This window comes from Aricia agestis, chromosome 7 (assembly GCF_905147365.1).
Source record: "Aricia agestis chromosome 7, ilAriAges1.1, whole genome shotgun sequence".
Taxonomy (NCBI): domain Eukaryota; kingdom Metazoa; phylum Arthropoda; class Insecta; order Lepidoptera; family Lycaenidae; genus Aricia; species Aricia agestis.
This window is the reverse complement of record NC_056412.1, coordinates 9,167,817-9,192,587: the sequence shown is the minus strand read 5'-3', so window position 1 is coordinate 9,192,587 and position 24,771 is coordinate 9,167,817. Positions and strand designations below refer to the sequence as shown.

At 35.1% G+C, this 24,771-nt stretch overlaps 1 protein-coding gene across 6 annotated transcripts in view; it reads left to right on the top strand.

Moving 5' to 3' along the window:
- The window catches only part of LOC121729140 (teneurin-a), a 414,953-nt gene that overhangs the window by 386,144 nt on the left and 4,038 nt on the right, over nt 1-24,771 (top strand). For 5 of the 6 annotated variants that reach the window (XM_042117536.1, XM_042117537.1, XM_042117539.1 and 2 more), the window contains 17 exons: nt 4,192-4,311; nt 4,546-5,220; nt 5,303-5,497; nt 5,602-5,811; nt 5,929-6,114; nt 6,734-6,880; nt 6,959-7,166; nt 8,607-8,633; nt 14,532-14,651; nt 20,436-20,600; nt 20,990-21,164; nt 21,613-21,855; nt 22,159-22,386; nt 22,757-22,947; nt 23,050-23,285; nt 23,422-24,150; nt 24,322-24,725. In XM_042117536.1, the coding sequence (XP_041973470.1) occupies nt 4,192-4,311; nt 4,546-5,220; nt 5,303-5,497; nt 5,602-5,811; nt 5,929-6,114; nt 6,734-6,880; nt 6,959-7,166; nt 8,607-8,633; nt 14,532-14,651; nt 20,436-20,600; nt 20,990-21,164; nt 21,613-21,855; nt 22,159-22,386; nt 22,757-22,947; nt 23,050-23,285; nt 23,422-24,150; nt 24,322-24,725 (4,259 nt within the window). The remainder of the gene's footprint in view (nt 1-4,191; nt 4,312-4,545; nt 5,221-5,302; nt 5,498-5,601; nt 5,812-5,928; nt 6,115-6,733; nt 6,881-6,958; nt 7,167-8,606; nt 8,634-14,531; nt 14,652-20,435; nt 20,601-20,989; nt 21,165-21,612; nt 21,856-22,158; nt 22,387-22,756; nt 22,948-23,049; nt 23,286-23,421; nt 24,151-24,321; nt 24,726-24,771) is intronic. The other variant, XM_042117540.1, reaches the window with a different exon arrangement.

The following is a 24,771-nucleotide window of genomic DNA, read 5'->3' as shown; positions in this document are numbered from 1 at the left end:
AGCTAGAATTTCATGAATGCTAGGTACTCTGAACAGAATAAGGAGACTACTATAATGTATATCTAATACATTTTGCCAGAGATTCCGGGAAATTTAAGGAAACAATAAAGCCTGAGTGGTTAATATTGTTTCTTATTTAGAAATTAAACCAAATATACGTTAATTACCTATACCATAATAGATTATAATAATAATATTATACCTACATATAAATACTATTATATGTAGGTATAATATTATTGCTACAATATATATTTGCATATTATCTTAATAATTTTGAAAGCCGGCTCGTTTGAATATTTTGTATGATATATTGTAACATACGTTATTTTTATCTTTTCAATATTAATCGTTACATACCATACCATCCTTGTGAAAAAAGTTCAACTTCTTAAGAAAAACAATACGATTTTTCATTCGCTTATTAATAAGCAAGTTAGAATGTTTTTACTGTTCATAACCGAAAATTCCATCCCATGTAATTACAACAACTTTTAATGACACCATTACGTCGGAATATTTTATAACTCTTCAAATATCGTGAGGAACTTTAATTAACTCAAAGAACAAAACTTTTAATTAGACGAAGCTACTTCAAGAAACAAATAATAACGAAACGGTCCTTTTAATTAATAAAGAATCTCTTCGCTCTATTGGGTCTACGGACAATAAAATATCTGTAGTGCACGCCTCCTGGCGTTCCGGATATGTAGCGAATAAAAACCGGCTTCGTATATTAATCCGACATAAATCTACTGGTTCGGTAGTTTTGGGTGTAATGAAAAAATGTGACCCAGCTGTTGCACCCTTCATTACGCGTGTACGATGAATGGGCACAAATAACACTGTATCAACTTTTTAATATAATTGAAAATTTAGGAGCCCCAAATGTTTTATCGAAGCCCCTATAAGTGTAACTAAAGTTTAAAATATTGATATTTGGATCATGCACATGGTATGCACTTAGGTTATTAAATGCAGCAAATATTATGGCTCCAAACAGCGATAGGGTTTTTAATCCTTTTTAGTAAAATTCAAAGTAAAATATTATTTATCTAAAAGAAACCGTCAGTAAAAAATCTAAAATATAACATTATGAACATAATAAGAATTAGGTACTAATGTAGATAAAAAAAAATCAAAACATAGTTTTTTACAAAATCGAATGTTACGGTACGGTATACGATATAAGGCTAAGAATTCCTGTGATGAACCAAGTAAAGCGAGATTTAGTGCTTGGAATCTAAATAAACATTAATTATACAGGAGTACAGTAAATAAACCACATTCGTTGTTAAATCGATTAGAAAATGCTTTAACGAGTTTAAATTCTTTGAGAATGGTTTGAGAACAATTTATTTGTACGCAGCTATTTATTTATACGTAGGAAACTGTTATAGCAAAAGTGAGATGATCCAGGTCATTACAAGAGTATGAATGCGTTTAAACTTATTTCCACTTGACATAATTTTTCTTGTCTGCACGTCATAAAGGAGCAAACGAGGCCCCGACCCTCCGCAAATGCGGATTATATTTACACGAGAAAGAGATGATGTTATGATCTATCACCGAAAATAGAAAGAGATAGTAATATTCACGGAGCGGAAGATTTATCACGTGACTAATACCCAGCCGATGCGACGGCGCGTTTCTATCCCCAGAGAGTTTTTCAAACGAGTTTCGCTCCCCCAACCCACGATGCAATCTATGCTGAATCGTATTACAATAAATTGTATTAACTCGAAAAATAGCGCAGATAGCAAACATCGTCCATCTGCACACAATTGTCCCGAATATCGGCCAGACCCTTCATTTCCCCATCGCAGTTGTATGGCGAAAATTTATAGATTTTACGAGCTATCATCGGGAAAGTCACGACACCGCATTAAAATATATCATTTTTGTGGGCGGAAATCATGTCGTTTGTGCTTATTTTGGTTGAAATGTTTATGGGATTGTAGTTTGATCTAAATAAAAGACTATTCCTTATGAAAATAAAAGGTACAAAATTTATTGCTTGTTTCTTGTCGATTATGGGTGGAACGATAATTATTGATGACTTTTTGAGGATGTATTTTTAATATCATCTTTACAGTTATATCGATACTACATTAAATTTATATTTACACGTTAGATTAAATCAACCAGTTATTACTACTTATTGTTCTTCAGAAAGGAAACCTTTTACTCAATGCAAGACCCTTTGAAGAAATCAGTAAATGGATGGTGGGCTAACTATAACATTGTCTATAAGTAATCAATATTGATTATGAGTTATGACCCAATTTGCTCACAATATATTGTGCAATTGATATCATGACAATAGATAATTTGCCTGATCTAAAGCCTGTATGAAGCTTAACAATCAAGCTCATCAGTGAATGAAGTAAATTGATAGTGCTCAGCAGCTTCGTTATAAATTATAATCATATCGGATTTCTTGATCGCAGTGATATTAAACCATGTCGCAACGAGACACTTACCATGTATATTATAGAAAATCAATATTTTTAATTTAGATTTTAAATATTCTTTTAAAACATGTAAGTATGTAGTTTTTATTTGAAAATTGGTAATAGTCAAAATTCCTATTGTTCACAAATTGCGGTTCCTTTCAACCTTTTCAATTTATTTTGAATAAACAGTTTTCGCTTAAATTCTTTAATAAACCATAAAATATCAATTCAAAAACATCCGCTACCGAACAATAGTACGCTATTCGAAAGCGTTTTATCTTTGCGACCAGTGCGCAATTTAAGCTGGAGAGCTTACTGCTTAGTAGTTACATATGAATATAAATGACCAGTTTAACCGCTGATCAATCTGAAGATAACTTACTGTCGTTAACTATCACCCTCAACACATTTAACATAAACCGTCCAATCGATACGCAAACGGCCAAATGGCGTCAACGCATCACGATCCTAATCTCACCGAGGGATAGATAACCATCTGTTAAAGAAAGCCAAGAGTGTTTTTTTATTGTTTGATATCCTCGCGACAAAAATGTAATATTGACGCAAACATACGATAAGAACAGATTTGCCCCACGGCGAGAACGTGAAATGCGCTTATAGAAATATTTCCAGTTGTTTTCTTATTCCACCAGGAGTTGAACATTTAATAATATTTATTTTTTTATTGTTGAAGCATGAAATAACATTTAATTTTACAACAAGCTGGTAACGACAAAAATTTCAAACATTTCATTCAAGTGCGACGTCTCCAAAAAAATGTTATTCTTAGAGCACAACTGAACGAATTTGATTGTTATTGGATCCAAATTGAAATAACTTCCGTCCATTTATTTTAAGCTCCCTTTATCGTGTTTTATTTGAGTATTTTTCAATAATGTTATTCAGGCAATTAGTTGGATTCTGCAACGCCACCACGTCAATTACGACATCCCATATCCAATGTCCCATTTGACATATGGTCTTTGTTCGCGGGATACAAACATGCGCAGACGCTTTCAAATAAATTTCCCATGTCCGATTGAACACAAATCTCGTGCGGTAAAAATATTAGATATAATTAGGAGGACACGACACAATGTAGCCATATGTTAAGGTGCCGAATAGATAATGGTATTATAAAATTTAATTGTGAGTGAGAATAAAAATTGTGTGGTAATTTCCCGTTTTGGGTTAAATAAAAAAATATACTCTTATTTAGTAATGGAATATGAAAAATATTCGTTTTAATTAAAGTACGAAAAAAATGAGTGACGTTGAAGCACCTACGTGCTCGAAGCCCGTGGCGGTGGAACCGATTACTTAGTCACACCGATACGAAATGCGCTTCAGGCGAGCCCCGGTTAATTAAAGCTCGACGTGACGTCACGGCACCCTACTCACTTACGATTCGAACGTTAAATTCTTATAAGACACTTCTCATTGTTGTGTAATGTGTCTCGAAGCGAGATACATAGGCTAATAGAATTAAACTACGACTACCAATTGACGATCAAACGATAAGATGCATTAAGCTAACGACGCGTCCATAAGCACACGTCACATCTACATCACAGCGCAATTGATTAATGTGCCTGGATAAATTCTTGGCGTAGCGCTAGTTTCCATTCCCATATGAATTACACGGGGCGGCATTCATTTTTAACTATTGTCATTACATCAAACATTATGGATATTTCTATTAACTTTAATTCTAAATTTCCTCTTTTTGTTTCAGCATTATCGTCAATTAAAAGTAATATAGACAATTCGAATTGTATACTGGTACAAGATGTCAAAGCAGTAACACATGCACATGGTATGAAAGATTCGCTATCAACCTCATCACCATCCGATGGTATGTAAATTTAAGCACTTATTTAGCGTTATTTTATATAGATTAACCCCCTTACTAATAAACGCTGTATAAGCTTTGAATAGCTATACAGGGTTTTGTCTTCTTCAATCCAATTAAAATGTCACTTGTGTGACAGGAACAAAACACTGTATAACTATTCAAAGCTTATACCACGTTTATTAGTAAGGGGGTAAAAATTTAGAATGAAATTTGATGTATTTTTATTATTTTTAGAATCGATATCAACATCATCGCTGGGTTGGTCAACTACGGCCGAGGCTTCTTTAGAATCCGCAATAATACCGCAACAAGCACAACAGGCTGCCCCGCCGCCGTGGTCACCGGCTCTGGAACTGAGAGAGTTTAACGAGTTACACAGCGCAACTATACCTGCCTATCAATTTTGGAGTTCCGAATTTCGGAATAAACAGCCTGCATTTGTCAGCCTCAACTTTACAGTGCCGTGGGGTGCCAACTTTGCTGTTTACGGACGGCGAAACGTTGCACCCAGCGTAACTCAGTACGATTTTGTAGAATTCATTCGGGGCGGTAGAGTTGATCATCGATTGAGGCGAAGACGAAGAAGCTTTTCCGACGTTCCTGATGATCCATACGATAACTGGAACGCATTTTTGGGCACCATTAGTCCATACCAAAGATGGAACCATACGATTAGTAAACGATCGACTGATATGAGAGTGAACGTCAGCATTTTACAATATTTAGACACAGGAAGATGGTTCATCTCTGTTTATAACGACGAACTTCAATCACACAACGTAGAAATGATTGTATCTGAAGCTGAAGGTGTAACAAACTCTTGCCCTGACGATTGCTCTGGCCACGGCTCATGCTACCTCGGAAAATGTGATTGTGTGGATGGATTTGAAGGACACGATTGTTCTAAAAGTTAGTACTTAACTTAGAACACAGATTTATATCTAAAAATAATGAAATAGACAATAGACGTAACTTTTTTATATTATTTTAGGTGTTTGTCCTGTACTTTGTTCGGGTCATGGCGTTTATGCAGGTGGAATTTGTCATTGTTCCGAGGGTTGGAAAGGTGCTGAATGTGATGTTCCAGCGCATGATTGTGAGCCAGCTGATTGTTCTGGACGTGGACAGTGCGTAGCTGGACAATGCAATTGTAAGGCTGGTTGGAAGGGACCAAAATGTGACGAAGGTAAATAATGCAACGTTATAAGGGATGAAATATCGTTTAATCATGAATAGATCGCTATTCTAAAGATAATTCTGGAGTTAACGGCTTACGTACTGTTTTTGTAGAGGATTGTTTGGATCCTACGTGCGGTGGTCACGGCTCTTGCGTCCGTGGGCGCTGCGTGTGCCGCGCCGGATGGCGAGGATCGGCTTGCAATGAACGCGACGCCCGCGTACAACGCTGCCTGCCTGCTTGTTCTCAACGTGGTGTTTATGACTTGGATGCCGGAAGATGTGTTTGCGATCCACTCTATACAGGAGACGACTGTTCACAAGGTAAATCTAAGAAGACGGATTTAATAGTTTGTTATATATTTTTAAGTTAGTAATATGCAATAATTTTATTTTATAAATAATGAAATGTACATAATTATTATTTTCAACTACTTTTAGTTGTTTGTTCGTTGGATTGCGGACCGCATGGAGTATGCGCAGAAGGTGTATGCCGTTGTGACGATGGCTGGACTGGAGCATTGTGTGATCAACGCCCATGCGACGTTCGATGCCAAGATCATGGTCAATGTAAAAATGGCACTTGTGTTTGTACCCAAGGATGGAATGGAAAGCACTGTACTTTGCGTAAGTCATAATATTATAACAATGAGATATTTATGAAAAGTATTCCTATAGTTTATTGAACTGTTTTAGCCCTTCAATAAATTGTGTTAAAATTCAATAATACTAGCTGCCCCGGCAAACGTTGTTTTGCCATATAAAGTATTTCGCCCGTATTATTTTATTGAATGACTAAATAAATATGGCACCATGGCAACGTCCATCGCTATTCCGTCGCATAAAGTACAATAGTCGCCATCAGTCTTAAATTGTAATAATTTACTAATTTACTATTATTTGTTTAACAATTGCACTTATCAATATAAGAAGTAGCCAGTAGCCAATTCTCAGACCTGCTGAATATGCATAATATTATAAAATTTGATAAAAATCAATAAAGCCGTTTCGGAGGAGTACGGTAACTAACATTGTGACACGAGAATTATATAATATATACGATGTTCTTACAAATAAAATATTGTATAGTATTTGTGTAATTCACACTGGAGTTATTTATATACTAATACGAGATATTGTAACAAAACAAAGTGATATTTTAGGGTGTGTAAGTGCGACTTATAAAAAGTTCACTGTGAAAGTAGCATATTTTATACACATTCATTAATATCCATTTTATATTTAGCCGGTTGCCCCAACGGTTGCTCACGCCATGGTCAGTGTCATCTTGAAGATGGTGTCTACCGTTGTTCCTGCTCCGAAGGCTGGGCCGGAACCGATTGCTCCATCGCACTCGAACTCTCCTGTAACGATAATGAGGATAACGACGAAGGTAACAATTGTGACTGTCCCTTTGTGTTTTCAAATCATCATTTTCGCTCTTTTTGACATTCATCTCCGCATTTTAAAGATGGCATGACCGATTGCCATGACTCGGAGTGCTGCAGTCGCCCGGAGTGCACGGAGCACATTATGTGCTTAGCCTCAAATGACCCCGTGGAAGTTCTTCTCCGTAAGCAACCACCATCCGTCACTGCATCGTTTTACCAACGAGTAAAATTCCTCATCGAAGAAAACTCTGTACAGAGTTACGCTCACATGGACGAATATTCTGAGAGGTAAGTGATCTGTATTTTATAAGCAAGCCAAACTAAACACCGTGTCACTTATCATGTGAAGGATATCGATATAATATCACAATAGACCCCAAAAGCGATATCTTTAATTCGACGTTGGTTTAAATTGATCTTATCGGTTTTGCACAGTTATAAATTATTTAATTGCACTCTAAATCCAGTAGAAATGTTAAATCATTATCATTTTTAAATTGATGAAGAAAACGACTCTAAATTATTATTAATATACTTAGGTATTAAAATAGCACCCCTACCATATACCTCCTGTCTTCTTCCCAGACCTCTCCTAGGATTTGGTGTGTTTAATTTTTTAGTTTTTATAATTCAAGTTTATACTTTATACATTTTTATAATTTTTTTCTTTATCATCTGGTGGAAGTGTTGTTGATTTTCCTAATTTTGATGTGATTTATTAATTTATTGTTAGCAATCCCGGCATGGTTCATTTAACTTGTTACAATATTTTATGTTGTACGTAATTAATAATAATTATTATTTGATGTTTTTGTTATTTCACACCAGATCCGATGTGTTGTGTATTGTCTAATGTTTATCCTTTGTGTGTGTCTAACCTAACCTGTTTGTCTTAATAAACGTCATCTGATGGTTTTAGTGAAGTTTAATATGAACTGTAATTACTAAACGCTCAAAGCTTACAAACAGTTTTGTTTGTCTTTTGACTAATAAATTATGATTAATTTAATAAGGCCCTCTTTAAAGGCTCGAATCATGGGAGTTTACAATTCCACAGAAGTTATTACTTTCATTGGATAAATTTAAATTACAATTGACAATAACTTGTAATCTCTTGTGGTTGGAGTTAACTTTATTGGAACATTAAAAATTTACATTGGATCATGTTGTACGTCTCACAGTAACATCCGACCGTAAAACATGAAAAATAAGACCAAGCAAAACTGAATATATAAAGTAGACAACCCACCACGCTTTATATGCAAAAGCGCCTCTAAAGTTTGTTTGCATTAAAACACAAGCCGCTTTACTATTTTATTTGTATTGAAGTCTGGAAGGGTTATATTGCGTTCTGGCATTTGTTTGTGAGGCCTGAATAAACGTTATTAATAACAAAATATCCCGGTGATATTTACAATCCAGCATGTTCGATTTTTGCGACAGTAAGTGTTAAAGAATCAGAAATAAAAGTAGAGTATTCTAAATTTATAAAAGTGGTGAAGTTGTTCTAATGCAAACGGGCTTTATGACAGAATCGATAAATTAAGAAATTGAATTCAATTCAACCATTAAAGCAAGTGTTAAAACGCAAGGTAACCAGCATAGATGAGCTCAGCCCTCAGTGGTTGCAAAATCGGGGTGGGATTGCACTGAGGGATGTAGGTATCTGTGTAGTAATCTGTCCTGTCTTTCTGTGTCCCTGTGCCGCCGTGTGTCCGCCACTCCTAGCGAGTTCTGGAATTCCTTTACACCATGGTAAGTGTCAGTCAGCCCGCCCTCGCCCCTCAGTGTTCAGTATCTGTTGACCTCTTCCCTTTTGTTGCGTCTCCTGCATATATGTGTGATGCTACTGCCCGCCGCCTGTCTACCGAGTGGCATGCGAACGGCACTACTAACGCTTTTCACTTTTCGTTTACTCCTCTGTCTGTATTCGTTTCATTCTATGTGTATGTAACATCTGTATGTCTGTCTTGAATGTTATTAATTTTTGTTTATTGTGGTTGTGACAAATCTGCCCGATGTTTTGTGGAAGATGTGATACACTGACGTTGGTCGTTTTGGCGCACCCACAACTGTACGTGTTTGTTATACGACTATGCTTTTATAATTGCTCACATACTATAATATATTTTACTATGAAAATTTAGGAAAATCATTTACGCTTTCACGCAAAACGATAAACACATTGATAGGTCCTTCAAAAATATGAAATAGTTGAGCGAAAATATAATATGAGCGATTCGAAGAACACGCAATTACGCTTCGAATAAACTTACCCTTTTATGTGTTCCTTGTCCTTTGTCTGCGTCTCTCATCTGTTAACCAACCCTGAACCCTCTACCCCAGCTCTCTATGTGTTTAGCTCCTCACCCCTGTAACTAACCTCACAACTCTGAATGTACTCGAATACTTCACAGCGAGACGTTGTGACCACGTCGACATTGTACATTACATCGCTTCCATCGGTCGTTCAGTACAGCAGGAAATTGGTGCTGTGAATTTATATCCTGTGATATTAATCGTGTGTTGTTTCTATTTCAGGCGTGTATTTTAGCTAATGCATCGATTGTGTATATTCTATGTTTCGACAATTTATGATTTATTTCAACATTATTCATTTTAATTTTTTTTGTTATTTGAATATCATTAGGTACATTTCTCTATGTATATACCGTAACTTAGAGTACAATATAAACCTTAAAAATTACCAATCTGAAAAGTGTACAATACTTTGCCAGTAAAACATAAATGAAACATGTTTAGAACGCAAAAATCTTTTATGAGCCTAGTTAGGATTTCAGAGTATCATGTTTATATTTGTTGTAAAACAATAAATATGAAGTCATAAAGCCAAGTTACATTAACATTGAGCGTTATTACCCCAGAGGACATAAATCTGCAAACAGTTGATAAGCTCAAACGCTATGAAAATTTCCAAACCCCGTATTCATACGGACAAACTTTTGCAACTGTTATTTCGAACGACTATTCAAATTTTGAATACGATTTCTACGTTGAACTATTTGTGTGCTATTCAATACATTCGAAATGACCCTTGAAGTTCGAAATATTAATTAACTTGATAATAACTTCGATAAATTAACTAATACTCAAAGTTATTAACTTGCACTAGAATTTACAAACGATATAAAGGTCAATGTGTCGAAGTCCGTCTGGGAGGTAAGTCTGTCTAGCGGCAATAACTTCCATATTTGAACGACTAGTTTCATATCTCTCAGGCTAGGCTCAGTGGGTAAAACAATATTGCAAAGTTAGTTTGATCTAAGAAACAGACATGTCGCTACTAACTACCTGTTACGAAAAAAACGATCTCAAATTTTTTTTTCGTTTTGTACTCGCAATCGGAGTGTAAGTCTCTGCCAAAAAAAATAAAAAAGTGGTAATACGAAGGAGTTTTGGAGTTTCTTGGGTTACATAAGTAATTTAGTGATCCTTTTACTTATTACTGGTGTTCGATTCGTTAATATCGCTTTAATTTCGTTATTATCACCCCAACATGTATCTAACCTAAAATTGCAATAATTGGGAAGTCCGTCTAGTTTTTATAAGGAAAGGCCGTCATATGCCGGTCTTGCCTCGAATCAGATATTGTCAACCTTTTCAAATATAGGTACATGTCTTTATTGTTAATTTACATTTAAACTATGGACTACTAAATCATAGCATTGCCCAAATTTTACTGCACGAAAAGAGCATACAAGAGGGGCTGATAAAAATTGCAAAAGTTATAAACTACTAAGTAAAAAAAGAAGTGTTTGGTTTTTAATATTAAATTTAAAAACCAAAAATTATTTGAGATAATCAAAATTTGAAAAAAGATCCTTAAAGAGCAGGAAATTTTCTTAAAAAATCCTACCTCCCGGATCAACAACCCTTATAATTTCAATTGAGCGGCGAAAATAATGGTAAAAACGCGTAACTTTCGCGTGCATGGCCCCAATCTGCCACGTAAACTAAGAAGTTATTTTATGAAACTAAATATTAATATGAAGGAATAAAAAAATAGGTACTAAGTAGACATTAATTAAATCAAATCAAAATTAAGTATGTTGAAAAATGTCTCATCCCATAAATGATGATGAAGCAAAGTTGTTGATTTTACCGGCACTAATTAATATAATTTTGTTGTTATAAACATTTATGTTTATACTTAGTGTTAAATTTTTCAAAAAATGCACTATAATTTTAATGAAAATGTTTGCAACCACTTAGACTTACGATATGCCGGACTTGCCTTAAAATGATATAAAATTAATTTTCTCTGGAATGCGAACCTTATTACCAACAACTTAAACACATATTTGAATGGCCGTATTGCGGCTTTGCTAGAAACCGTTGCCATGCATTTTACTTTACAAGTTATGGCTATACTGCTGCTAGACGGACTTACCTCAAACTGTAAGGGAAGTCCGTCTACACGCCGAGTTTAAAAAAAATACCACGTAAGTAAAAAAATACGGCAACTAAGACTATTTTTAGATCATTATAGGTCTAATTAATATATAGCCTATAATTTCCGATGACACAAGTTACTTTAAAAAGCGAATCTCAAGTCAATAAATTATGTTAAACTTTAATTTTAGAAAAGTATGCCGGACTTCGACACATTGACCTTACGTTAATAATTAGTAAAATAATTTTAATTAACTATCTATTAAGTTAAAATTACTCTACCTGACGAAATGAACTCTTTAAGTACCTAAATAGTTCATTTCTTGATAATGTTATGTATATATTGTGTATTGGGAATGAAATCATTAAAAAAGTTGGAGAGTTATTATTAACACAATATAGGTATAATATAAGGAAACTAAAATATATAACCTTTAAAAATTTTGAGATATTATATTATGTAATGAAAACTTGTTTTAAACTTTCATTATCAATATTGAATACAATAGTTATCTCTGAATTAGATTATTATCGATATATTAACAGCGATATAAAATATTAAAACTCATAATCTCACAATGCTAAGTTAGATTGTGAGAAGGAAAGTCGAATAACTTGTTCAGTTGAACCTATAATTTAGGATGGCAATAAAATTAATCTTATCTGTTAAACACAAAATTTAGCTCTATTGTATTCATAATCATAAATTGTGTTACCAATTATTGATTTTAATAAATTGGATAACTTTCTCAGCACCAATTTCTCATGTAATAAAGTAACCGAAATTTAATCATACGATAACTATAAAAATGAATATATGTGGCAGCTGTTACATGCATTACCTACACTATCTAGGCAGATTTATGATTACGTTAATTATAATTGATTAAATTATTATTTTTGGTAAGAACATTACCTTCTTAGAATACCGAGTAAACTAAAATCTTGCCTAGAACTTTAGCTACTCCTGAAAAAGAATGTGCAATGCTACAATCTTCTTATTTTATTTTCGATTTTATTTTCATACTTCACTTTCACAGATTTATCAAAAAGCACTTTCTCAATATTGAGAAGGCGGCTAGCGATATGATTCATAAATTCAACAAAAAAAAAAAAGCTATTAGAACTGTATCAATATTGAATATTTTTAAACGAGACACGAACCTAGTTAAAAAATTTAAACTTGTTAAATTAAATTGTAATTTTATTTACAACGGTAGATATGTATTTTATATAATTTAATAGATAGGAGGTGACTTAATCACTAACGGCCGTTTCCAATATTTGATCTATCTCTGGTTTTGCCCTACTAGAGATAGGAATAGCTCAGATTAGACATTAGAGACATAATATATTTTATGTCAATTGTGAGCTATTCCTATCTCTAGTAGGGCAAAACCAGAGATAGATCAAATATTGGGGACGGCCGTAAGTGATCAAAACCCCTTTAAAAATCAATAATTAAATAATGGGCCAAGTGCGAGTCAGACTCGCGCACGAAGGATTCCGTACCACTATAGAGCAAAATTAGGCCAAAATTGTGTTTTTGTATTGGAGCCCTTAATTTTTTATTTTATTTTAATATTATTATCGAATATTATAGTACACATATAACTTAGTACTTTGAGAAAAATTCAAGTACCTACCTGTTGCCATTATTGATATACCTAGAGCAAAAAATAGGCCAAAAAAATCACGTTTATTGTATGGGAGCCTCTCTTAAATATTATTTTTTATTTTGTTTTTAGTATTTGTTAGTGGCAACAGATATACATAATCTGTGAAAATTTTAACTCTCTAGCTATTACCGTTCTTGAGTTACAGCCTGGAGACAGACAGACAGACAGACGACAGACAGACAGATGGACAGACGGACAGACAACGAAGTCTTAGTAATAGGGTCCCATTTTTACCCTTTGGGTACGGAACCCTTAAAAAATATATAGATAAACCACAAAAACATTTAGATTTTTTATAAATTACTTAAGCACCTTTAAATTGTAACTAAAAGAACTACATAATAATAAAAAACTTAAATCAATAATTATTAATAGCTTTTTAAGTAATATTTAGTGACCTGCTTACGTAATTATAAAACCCGACCCGATTCTTTTTCAGACTTGCAAGAATTAACGAGTTTCATGATCTAGTGCGATTTATTTGTACAAAATAACAAGAGAAAATAATTAAGTATTACATTTTTTTGTACAAAGCAAAAACAATAGAATATAATATTTTTTATTAGATACTGAATGTTATCGAGCCTAAAAGTGGTAATGAAAAGCAAAGTACCTAATAATGCAACGATAGCAAAATTATAAAGAAGAGAAAAAACAGAAATCTTAATTAGGTAACAAACGTACCCCAACACTATTGATCGATCCACTTACAGTGAACTGAACACAATTAAAAAGGTGCGAGGTTAAATTATGTAAAAGAATATCTTTTAAAGTTTAATATTAGAGATTATTTTAATTTACTTTGATATAAAACTATAATTTCGGATGTTAATATTATGTTTTCTGGTTTTTTTTCTGATACGCTAATAAATTCTCCTAAAAGAAGTGATTTACAATAATGTAAAATACTAGCGCATGTATCTAGTATCACTGAAGTTGATTCATAGGCAGATGGCGGACCAACGTTATTTGGTCACGTTATGTGACACCATAAAGTTAATATACCTAGCGGAATAGAGAAACAAAGGCCTGAGGAAGAGAGATGTATCAGTAACACTGCTTGGTAAAGAGACGTGTGATACATGACAGCAGCACTCGTTTTTTGACGTCCAGTCGGCACGTGCCACACGTTGACAATTTAATCTCATAGAATTAATGTTCAATCATGCTTGTGTAAGTGTATACGTACACATATTTTTCACAATGATGAAAACCAATTTTGGTTTCGTTTGACAGCTCGAGATTGTTGCTCTATTCCGGTAGGTATATTAACTTTATGTGTGACACCCAGGCACCCACTCGACAGATAGACGACTAATATTGAATAGACATAACTCGACCAAATGTTGTAGATCCGTCAACTGCCTATGAATCAATTTCTTCGACGGTACCGGTACCTCGTATTAATTAAAAAATTTAAAAGATACAAGTTATAGTTAAAGTAATAAATAGCGACCTAAAATAAATACATAAATACAATTAAAAAAAATTTAACGGCAATGAATCATATCGCTACCGCCGTGCCGGTCGGACCCTGTCTGACAAGAGTTGTGATGTGCAGCCGAGTGTCGGTGATGCGGGGCCAGGTAGTCTCCCCCCAGGGTCTGGGGATCATCGGCATCAGAGTCTCCGTGGACCGGGAGGCGAGATTCGGCTTCACTCTTACCAGAGCTGGAGGATGGTAAGTGGAAATTCTTATGGTACCGATATCAATCAGAGAACGTACGTAGCAAACATGTACGTTCTCTGATTGATGATCGTTTGTGTTAGAGATGATGATATAGTCAAAATTAAAAAAACGTTACAGTAAAATATAGTTATATTTTACACCTTTTGTAGAGTTCTAGTCATATTATGTTTAGTAGTAATTTCACTATAGGTGTTTCGATACTAAGAAGTTTACTCAATAATATTTTAATATTATTGAGTAAATCAAAATACAAAATATTATTATATTTTTCAAGAGAAAACCGCAAAACCAATTTTGATAAAGTTCAATGCCAAAACTTGGATTACATTTCTCTTTTACTCGCATCGCCACATAAAGTAACACACAAAGAACCCTTGCATGATCATAAAATGCAAAGCAATTGGAAAATACTTGGACTCTGAAGTCCACGGTGAATAGACCGATTGTGTCCAATCCCTTTGTGATATGAAACTTGAAACGAACTTTCCAGACTGCCACAATTGGTACTAGATCTTATTTTTATTGAAACCCAAAGGTGCTCAAAAGAATTAACCATTGCAACGCCAATACAGATAAGTATATCTAAATTATTATCAACAATAATTAAAAAATAAAATAAAGCATCGTGAATTATAAAAAAAACAGTACATGACCTGAGTCTGTAGCCAAGACATTTTCTTTATCGCTTCTATATAGAATCGCCAAATCAAAATTTATAGAACTGACATAAGAGTTCGTTAATATGACGTTGACGTTCGACTCGTCTAATATGTCAATTCCATACATTTTGATAGACGATTCTATAAAGAAGCGATAAAGAAAATGTCTAGGCTTCAGGCTCTTGTAGAATACCTATTAAAGATAAAATAAAACCTGACAATATTATGATTCAGATTTTTTTAAATTCCTAAAAGCATTAAAAAAAAGTAAAAAGTATTCAGTGTATTCTAATTTCGTTGCGGGTCCCAAGGCAGCTTTAGCATGTCCTTCGGGTTCCCTGAGGTCATATCAAAGGGTTTTCGTGGTTAGATATCGCTGTCGATCGTGACACAGGAGATACAGTGGTGGGAATGTGTGGTGGGCCAAAGCCCGTTTAAAAAAATCAGTATATCAAAGCCTTAACGTGCCTTGTGGGTTATTGTCGAGGCAAAAAGTATAGAAACGCCAGGTGGTGAAAACTCAAAGTTGGCATTGTAATTTATAAAATACAATGAGCAGCTTGCAGTCTCGTTCACCTTTACCTTTTAACGCAATAGCGCGTATTCCTTTTAAATATGTATCAATCAACCTGGAAGTACTTAGGTTATAGGTAGATGTTATAAAATGCAAATTCTTCTTTTAAAAATTTTCATGGAACGTTAAGAAGAATGTACTTAATAGTTTATAGAGTTTCTAAATGAACATTTCAAGTGAAGATTAAAACTCGAATGGGCACTAGAGTAGGAGGTGCTTCTGGAATGTAATTAATTATAACTGAACTAATTAATTTTTACAGTGATTTTCCAAAATTCCCCATGAACGTGAACACGTCGTCATGTTACCGTAACTTTAATCTAAAACAGGATAGACGAAATCGAAAAAGTTTTCACATAATATCTTGCACCACCTTAGGGTTGCTTGCTTAAGAGGATACACCAGGGGACAGCGAAATTGAAAATAGGTATTTGAAAATGTATTGCTGTCTCACCAATCTCAAGTCTCCCACCGTAGAGCGCGATAGACAGAACACGACAAAAGTTCTAATAAAAGAACAGAAAATCTTCGATTCGTTGTCCACTGATTACTTCTCCAAAACTTAACCGATTTAAGTACTTTTATCATTAAGAATTAAAGCAAGGCTTGAGCTGTGTTCCTATGTTTTTTTTTTTTTTGTATATTCTAGCCAGTTTTGTTTTCTGGGTGTTTGAACACAGAGGAAAATCTGGCCATTTTTTTGGGTTTTTGGACCTTGTTATCTTTTTTAATAATAAAATGATAAAAAAAAGAAAACATAGGGACATGCTAATAGTGGCCATAGATATTCAGGAAAAAAATCATAATTCTACTGGCATTATCCAGGGAGGAAACAGGGGACAACGTTTGTATGGAAAAACGGCGGTGTGGACTCCTCTTAATACTTGTTGCAAAATATACAGATTTACGTAATACACAATCCCAACTTTAAGCGATTGAAAACAAAAGGATAGCCCAAATTAATTACGCTTACAAGATACCATACACCTTTAGTTACTTAAGTTTATAAAAAAATATATTATTCACATGTCGACCGCATTGTTTGTAAATTTTATGATAAAGCTTCGTAATTAAGTGAAGCCATAAATTCACTAAGCCTCACATATTTCAGTGACATTTAAATATATTTTCGTTGATGTATTTAATTATAAATTAATTTTATTACACTAAAAGCGAATTTTCGGTTGAAAATTCAATAATAAAATTGAAAAAGAGGGAACATAAAAGGCATAATTCTCTACCATAGACAAAATACAAGTTTCTAATAAAGTATCTTATAATAGACGTAGATAATGAAATCTATTGAATTGAAATTGTTATAAATTAAACCCATTTATAAGTAGATATATAAAACGAAACTTTTTTTCAAGGTGTGACGACGAAAAGTATTATAAGGTGTAGTGTATCTAAAGAAATATTGGGATGGAATGAAACAACTAAACCCGATGAGTGCAGTTCTTACACTGATTTATTAAGTAAAATTTAACAATGTTAATGAATGTAAACTGCTGACACAAAGCTCTCACTCAGCAGTGAACCGAATATATAATTATTGTACTTTGTACATAAGGAATAATTATTATATCTATTCAGTTGTGTCTTAAGGGCGTGATGAATGTTATAAAAGCAGGAGATAAAGCGATTTGATACGTAACAAGGCTTTAAATTCCTCTCCCATAAATCTACCGTTCCTAAACGAAAATCAATATTGAAATAATTTTGAAGCGTGTCAGGCAATTCCGTAATAGTCCGTACAGCTAGTTCCACGTCACGTAACTCGATTACGTGTAAGAAATTCATAATAACCGTGTCTAGATGTTAACGAAGGTTTACGCTTGTTAAGTCATTATTCGTATCGACGCTAAGCTTGTTTTTCATTAGCAGAACACGTTTCGTAATTGAAAATATTATTTAATTAGTTTTATTCACGCCCGCCTTGGTGGTTTATCCGTAAAGTTTTCGTTAGTATTCAGGGAGTGAGAATTATAATCGTAAACAATGTTTTCTCCGGCACAATAATTGGTTGAGTCTTGAGCTACATAGTTATTGAAAAAGGTAATACCAAAGTAGATGCGAAGTTTCTATGACATTATGTTTATCTATCTTCATATTATATTCTAGAAGATACCGTAGGTACTAATTACTTAGGTCATAGATGATAGTGTCATCATGATCCATACTATTACTGACTATAATATAAAAATATTATAATGTCTGCCTGAACCGATTTTGGTAGCCCCTTTCCAAGGCTTCTGAGGATCAACAAAAGATGTACCCACGTAAAAAAGCTCTATAATCTACTGTTCAAGCTAGAACTCTATCTTCTGTTCTAGATAAGGGTATGGTTATTTAACGTTGTTAGTGGCGGCCGAAAAGGAAGATCTTCCGACCGAGCGAGATAGCATGCTCGGTCAGGCCGAAGCCCACTGACGTCATTTCAGACGTTGTATATATCTTGCCGTTCTCCGAAACTTCGATAGCGCGATGCAGGATTGTTAGGCGAATTGTGGGTACCGCCACAGTTAAAAGAAGTCCTATAAGTTCCCGTGGCATACTCTACCGGTACTTGTGCAGGTGGAGCTATTTCCAAAAGTTAATTTATCGTAACAATTTTATATTATTCAAGTAATAACAAAACAATTAAATTATGTACCTATTTTTGTTAGGCAAGAAACGTGCCTTTATAACGTGGGTATGTAATATGGTAATACGCTGGATCTATTTTAATAAGGGTACGCCAGTATTTTTCTTACCTTATGTTAAGCGAGGTTTTGTTTATTTACATAAGGATGGTCGGGCATTTACGAAATTTTCGACGTGATTCGGAAACAAAGTGGTACGGTTATACCCAGCAATATTCATGGAAATTCTAAGTAGCCTCGTGTATTCATCACCATGAGCTTAAGTTTGTTCGTGGGATTCATATTCCAATCCAACCTGTATACCGTATTCGCACAAACCCTCCGTATTTTCCAAAAATACCAACCAGACTCGCCAACGATGGCGCAGGAGCGAGTAAAATGGGGGTAGGCCAAAGGCTCTAAACACACTAGGCTGAATTACGCCGGCGTAAATTCCGCCGCGTTTAAGCCGCGTTTAAATTGCATACAAAATACGGGCCGAATACGAGGGGTGACACACTATTAATTATTACGTCGCGTTTTGTATGCGTTTGACATTTGCGGCGGATATAACGCCGGCGTAATTCAGCCTAGTGTGTTTAGACACTTTGTCCCGTAATAAATTAGAGGTAAATAGACATAATATTACGCTGTCTTCATAGAGTAGCTTGAAGTTATTTTTGCCTTTTCCGACATTAATCATACAAAAATAATCCAGCGGGCATAACTCATACCATACTTACGTTTGTTTATTGTTTTAATTAAGGGAATAGTTTTCGTCCGAGGCAAATAAAACAGCGAGATACTTTCTTGGGTTTTATGTTGGGCCCGGGTAAGCCGCTGTAAGAATTAAGAAACAATAAAGGGCCCTTGTGCGCTTGGCTTAGCATAAATAAGGCCGGAATGTCGTAAGATGTTCCTTTGTTTTATATTATAAGGGTCTCCTTTTTTAATTAGCAATTTCGGTAATTAGAAAGCCCTACGTATAATACTAATTTGCAAGTGACTTGAGTTGAGAGCTGGCCCTTTTTTAACTATAGTTTTCTTTATAAAACAAAACATTATTTTATTTGATTTTCATAAAAATATTGAAAATTAATAATATTCAGGATTAAGTTACTAATTTTCGTAGCAAATTACGAAGAATGACTTATAATTTTGCCATAAGTTATATCAACATTTATTAATTTAAGTAAAGATTGAAGGCAGAACACCACAATTATTATTGCTTGAGTAAAGTCTTAGGCAGATATCATGCTATAATTTTTATTAAATATTTTATAAGGCCATGCAGAGAAAATGTTACGCTTTACCAACCTCAGTGAAAGATATTAATAATCATCATTATTAATCAATTCCATACAAATATTGTCAGTCAATAATATTATGAAGAGTTGTAATCGCTGGTGCTTTCCTGATTTAAACTACAGTCACTAACGAAACGTGAGGTAAAGGAAAATCAAAGCTTTTTGAAGGAATGTAAAATCGTCGATCGTTAAAAACCTGCGCCAACTACAGTTGTCGGCGACGGAGATCGGTATCTTTGTGCGGGTGCTCCTTTTAGTTGGTATTCAATTATTTCTTTTGCCTGATGTCTCAGACTTAAATCAGCGCATTTTTATTACCTTGTAAAGGGAATATTATAATGAGTAAGATAAAAAATTAAAGATAGATTACATAATATTCTTAACTATTTCATAGATATTCAATTAATTTTGTGGCGAGCGATTTATAAAGTCTCATTTTTCTCTTAAATCCTTTATCAAAATTGGTTGGCCGAAAGCTGTTGTTCTCACTTGAAACAGACAATTTTCTTCTGTAATAAGTCTAATTATTATATTATACTCTCTGGGCCTCACTTACACTTTTTCCTACATTGATGCAAAAAATGCCAAAAATTAACAAAAAATATGCAACTCAGGTTCGACGTGTTGGTGAACGGCGGTGGAGCCGTGACGCTGCAGTTCCAGAGATCGCCATTCAAGCCCCTGAGGAAAACTGTATTCGTGCCGTGGAACCAGATAGTGGTACTGCCTCCGGTGCAGATGGAGTTGAGCGACGACAGCGTTAAGGTGCCCACACCGAGGTCAGTACCAGAAATAGTTGTCATTACAGATACAGGTAAATTTTATATATTGTTTTGGACAGACAATTATTATTTTCAAAATCAGACGGAGTCAATGGACATTTTCGGTAAAAATATGTTTTCCAACTTGCATTTTAATGCTTACATGCAGCATGCTATTGCAAAAAGATCGTTAATCGAATTAGCATAAGCAGTCGTACGACGTACAGTGGTGTTTTAATTACCATATAACGAGGCAGGTGAAGCGGCCAAAACCCAGCACAAAGGCAAAAGCCAAATAAAATTCTTGTTAAAGAATTTCATGAATGTCTTTAACGATAAAATCAAGGAATTTGTAGCAATAAAAGTTATTTTTCGATGAAACACGATTAATTTCGGGTTATCTCTAGGGCTCCGCCGCGTCTTGACTGGTCTCCGATGCCTCAGTGGTGGGAGGCGGGTGCACCGCCCTGTGCCACTCACGACCACGAGCGTCTCAGGCCAGAAGTTGTTGCCATGCCAGTGCTGGCAGCCCCAGCTGCTTCTACCGCTGCCACAACTACTGTTGTTTATCCAGAGGCGCAGGTACATTAATTATTTTTAGCCTCAAATTATTTTCCATGCAGTACATAATAATATTATCTAGATTCCTCTAGATCACACCTTATAACAATGTCCAACCCTTTGTTACAGATAATAACTATTTATTCACCTGTGTCTATTCTATTTAGATATGGTATTTATTAGCCTTATTTTACTAGTGTTTTATTTATGGCCTGTTTCACCGCTTCCTGATAAGGTGCCCGATAGGGTTATTTGACAAATTTTCCATACTCCATCTGTCAAATTAAGTGGTGGATAGCCTTATCAGGAAGCGGTGAAACAAGCCCTTAATGTTGTAAGTTATCTTTAATTTTTCTTAGCTACTCTTCTACATTTACTACCATTTGAGTAAACATGTATCTTTAGCAGTACAATATCTTCAAAGAACAATACGGAAACAACATGGGATTCATGACAAGTTTCTTTCCAGATCGTGAGCGAATCATTCGGCATACCTGGCTCATTAGTGAAGCTCACTTATCGATCATCGCAAGCCGCTGGGTACCTATCGTGTGTGCACATCCAACTGACGCGGCGCGTCGTTCCCGCGTCTCTAGCGCGAGTCCATGTGCGTGTGGAGATCGAGGGCTCGCTGTACACGCACACATACGAGGCTGACCCAGACTTGACCCATGTGTTCGCGTGGAACAAGAGGAATGTTTATAAGCAGAAGGTAAGCCGAGGAATAGTTACGATAAACGTGTTATGAATTCTAATACAAAAGTAGGAACCCTAATCGAACGCTGCGAGAGATTTTCGAGAACGTTTTAGACTTTAGCGCATCTTTTGCTTTACGTTGGCGCATTTTCTTAAAACAGTGTCTGACCTCTGAAAACTTTAACTATAGTAAAATTTGTGCAATGCTTTTTAAATGGTTATAACTTATAAGTCATAATAATAATATCGTCTTTGTTAGTATTAAGTGTAGCGTAAACAATATAGCCTCATCTCGATCAATAAATCTTTTGTTCGCCAGGTTTACGGGCAAGCTCAGGCCAAAGTCTCAATAGGTTACGAATACTCCTCGTGTACTTCTATTGTATGGGAGACACAAACAGCTACGCTAGCCGGCTTCGATGTTGACATTTCGGACATTGGAGGTTGGGGACTTGATATCCATCATCATTACAATTTCCATGAAGGAATATTACAAAAAGGAGACGGAGCTCTACTTCATCTGAAGCAATATCCTAGGACTGTGCAGGTAACATAGAAACATACCCGATTTCTATAGAAATTACCACGAAATAACTTTCCTTATCAGTTATCACATTTAATTTTTACCCCCGTCATAAAAGAGGGGTGTTATAAGTTTGACGTGTCTGACTGTCTGTGTGTGTCCTTGCTATCGTAGCACAAAAACGGCTGGACCGATTTCGATCTAGATCTTTTGTTCAAAAGCTGTCATTATCGAAAGTGTTATTAGCTATAGTTCATTATCATTAGCCCACTCCGTGCAGAACAATTTGGTTTTATCTATTTCAAATTTATGAATCACGTTTTTTTTTTTTAAATTCCTTAATTTAACATTATTCATTTTGCTATATCGATTCATGACGCGTTTTTGATTGCAGGTGGTTATGGGAACTGGGCTTCAAAGATCTTTGAATTGTCCTGATCACTGCAATGGCAAGGCAGCAGATTCACGCCTCTTGACTCCAACCGCGTTAACGTCTGGTCCAGATGGTTCACTTTACGTCGGTGATTTCAACCTTGTCCGGCGTATAACGCCCGAAGGCGTGGTAACAACAGTGTTGCAACTAGAGTAAGTATTAATATTTAATTATTATACTTAATATGAAGTTTTTGTGAAATAGTTTTTAGCTTTTTATTAGGACTACGGATATTTAATAACTTTTTTTTACAGGACAACGCAAGTCGCATATCAATATTACATGTGCATATCACCGGCAGACGGCTTTCTTTACATATCTGATTCTGAGAGGCACCAGGTCAGGAGAGTTCTCTTGTTGGAAAAAGTTCGCGATCCTTCCTCAAATTCAGAAGCCGTTGTGGGTAATGGAGACCGATGTGTTCCTGGCGATGATTCTAACTGTGGTGACGAAGGACCAGCTATAAAGGCGAAGTTAGCTCATCCTAAAGGTTTGTCACTACCCAAGTCGTTCTTTGCGCGTCTTCGATAATAATAAATATTAATTATTATCATAATAATATACGAGTTTAAACGTAACGCAAAAGCATGCAGCAGCATTTAAAAACTTATTGGTCTTTATTCTAGGACTTGCGATTGCCGCTGACAGAACTATGTATATTGCGGATGGAACTAACATACGGGCGGTTGACCCGAGTGGCATAATCCACACACTAGTTGGACATCATGGTCATCATAATCATTGGTCGCCTGTGCCCTGTCGAGGAGCTATACCACCGTATGAAGCTCAACTGCAATGGCCCACAGGAGTCGCGCTGTCTCCGCTAGATGGATCCCTGTACTTTATCGACGACAGAATCATTTTAAAACTAACAGTCGACATGAAAATCAAAGTTATTGCCGGCCAACCTTCTCACTGTCGTATCGGTAGCGACGGTAAACCTATTGCTAAAACAACAAATAAAACGTCTACCGATTTCCGCGAAGATTCCAGCCTGGGTACCATATTGGCCATCGCCTTTGCTCCTAGCGGTATGCTGTACGTTGCCGAATCTGATTCTAAGAAAACAAACACTATTAAGACAATCGATCCATCGGGCAAAATTATGCACTTTGCTGGAAAACTACAAGAAAATCTTAAGGAACTCAGTTGCGAATGTAACTCATCCGTCGCAGCAACTGTCATCCCAACAAATTCACGCGATGAGGGGGCTGGATGTCCGTGCCGTCTTAGCATTGTAGCTGGCGATGAACCACCTACAAGCACGGAGACACTTCTGTCATCTAACGCTAAATTCCAAACGATATCAGCACTAGCAGTAACGCCTGATGGCGTTTTAAATGTTGTAGATCAAGGTAAATTAAATTTGCATAAACCTAATATTATAATGAATACTACTGCTATACTTTGTACCTTCAATAATTATTATTATTAATATTCATTTACATTGCGTTATTTATTAAATGTAGTTATAATACGATTCTTATTACTTAAAATTTAATAATAAAAAATGTAATTTATTTTAGGTTCCTTGCATATTTTGGCGTTGAAACATTATTTACCTACCCACGACGAAAATGGAGAATTCAGGATACCTTACCCGCCAACGTCAGAAGTTTATGTATTCAATCGATACGGACAACACATAACAACAAAAGACTTGACTTCAGGAAAAACGAGATACTCATTCTTGTATTCTAAAAATACGAGCTTTGGAAAATTGTCAACAGTGACAGATGCATCAGGGAATAAAATACAACTTCTAAGAGACTACAGCAACATCGTTAGTTCTATTGAAAATACACAAGATCATAAATTAGAACTGAAAATATCAGGCATTGGATATCTGACAAAGATAACTGAAAAGGGTTCTTCTGAGATCGAGTTAGATTACGATGCTAATACCGGCTTGCTTAATAGCCGTTCAGGGGTAAGCTATTTTAATATTTACTCTATATTTAAAGAATAATAAATCT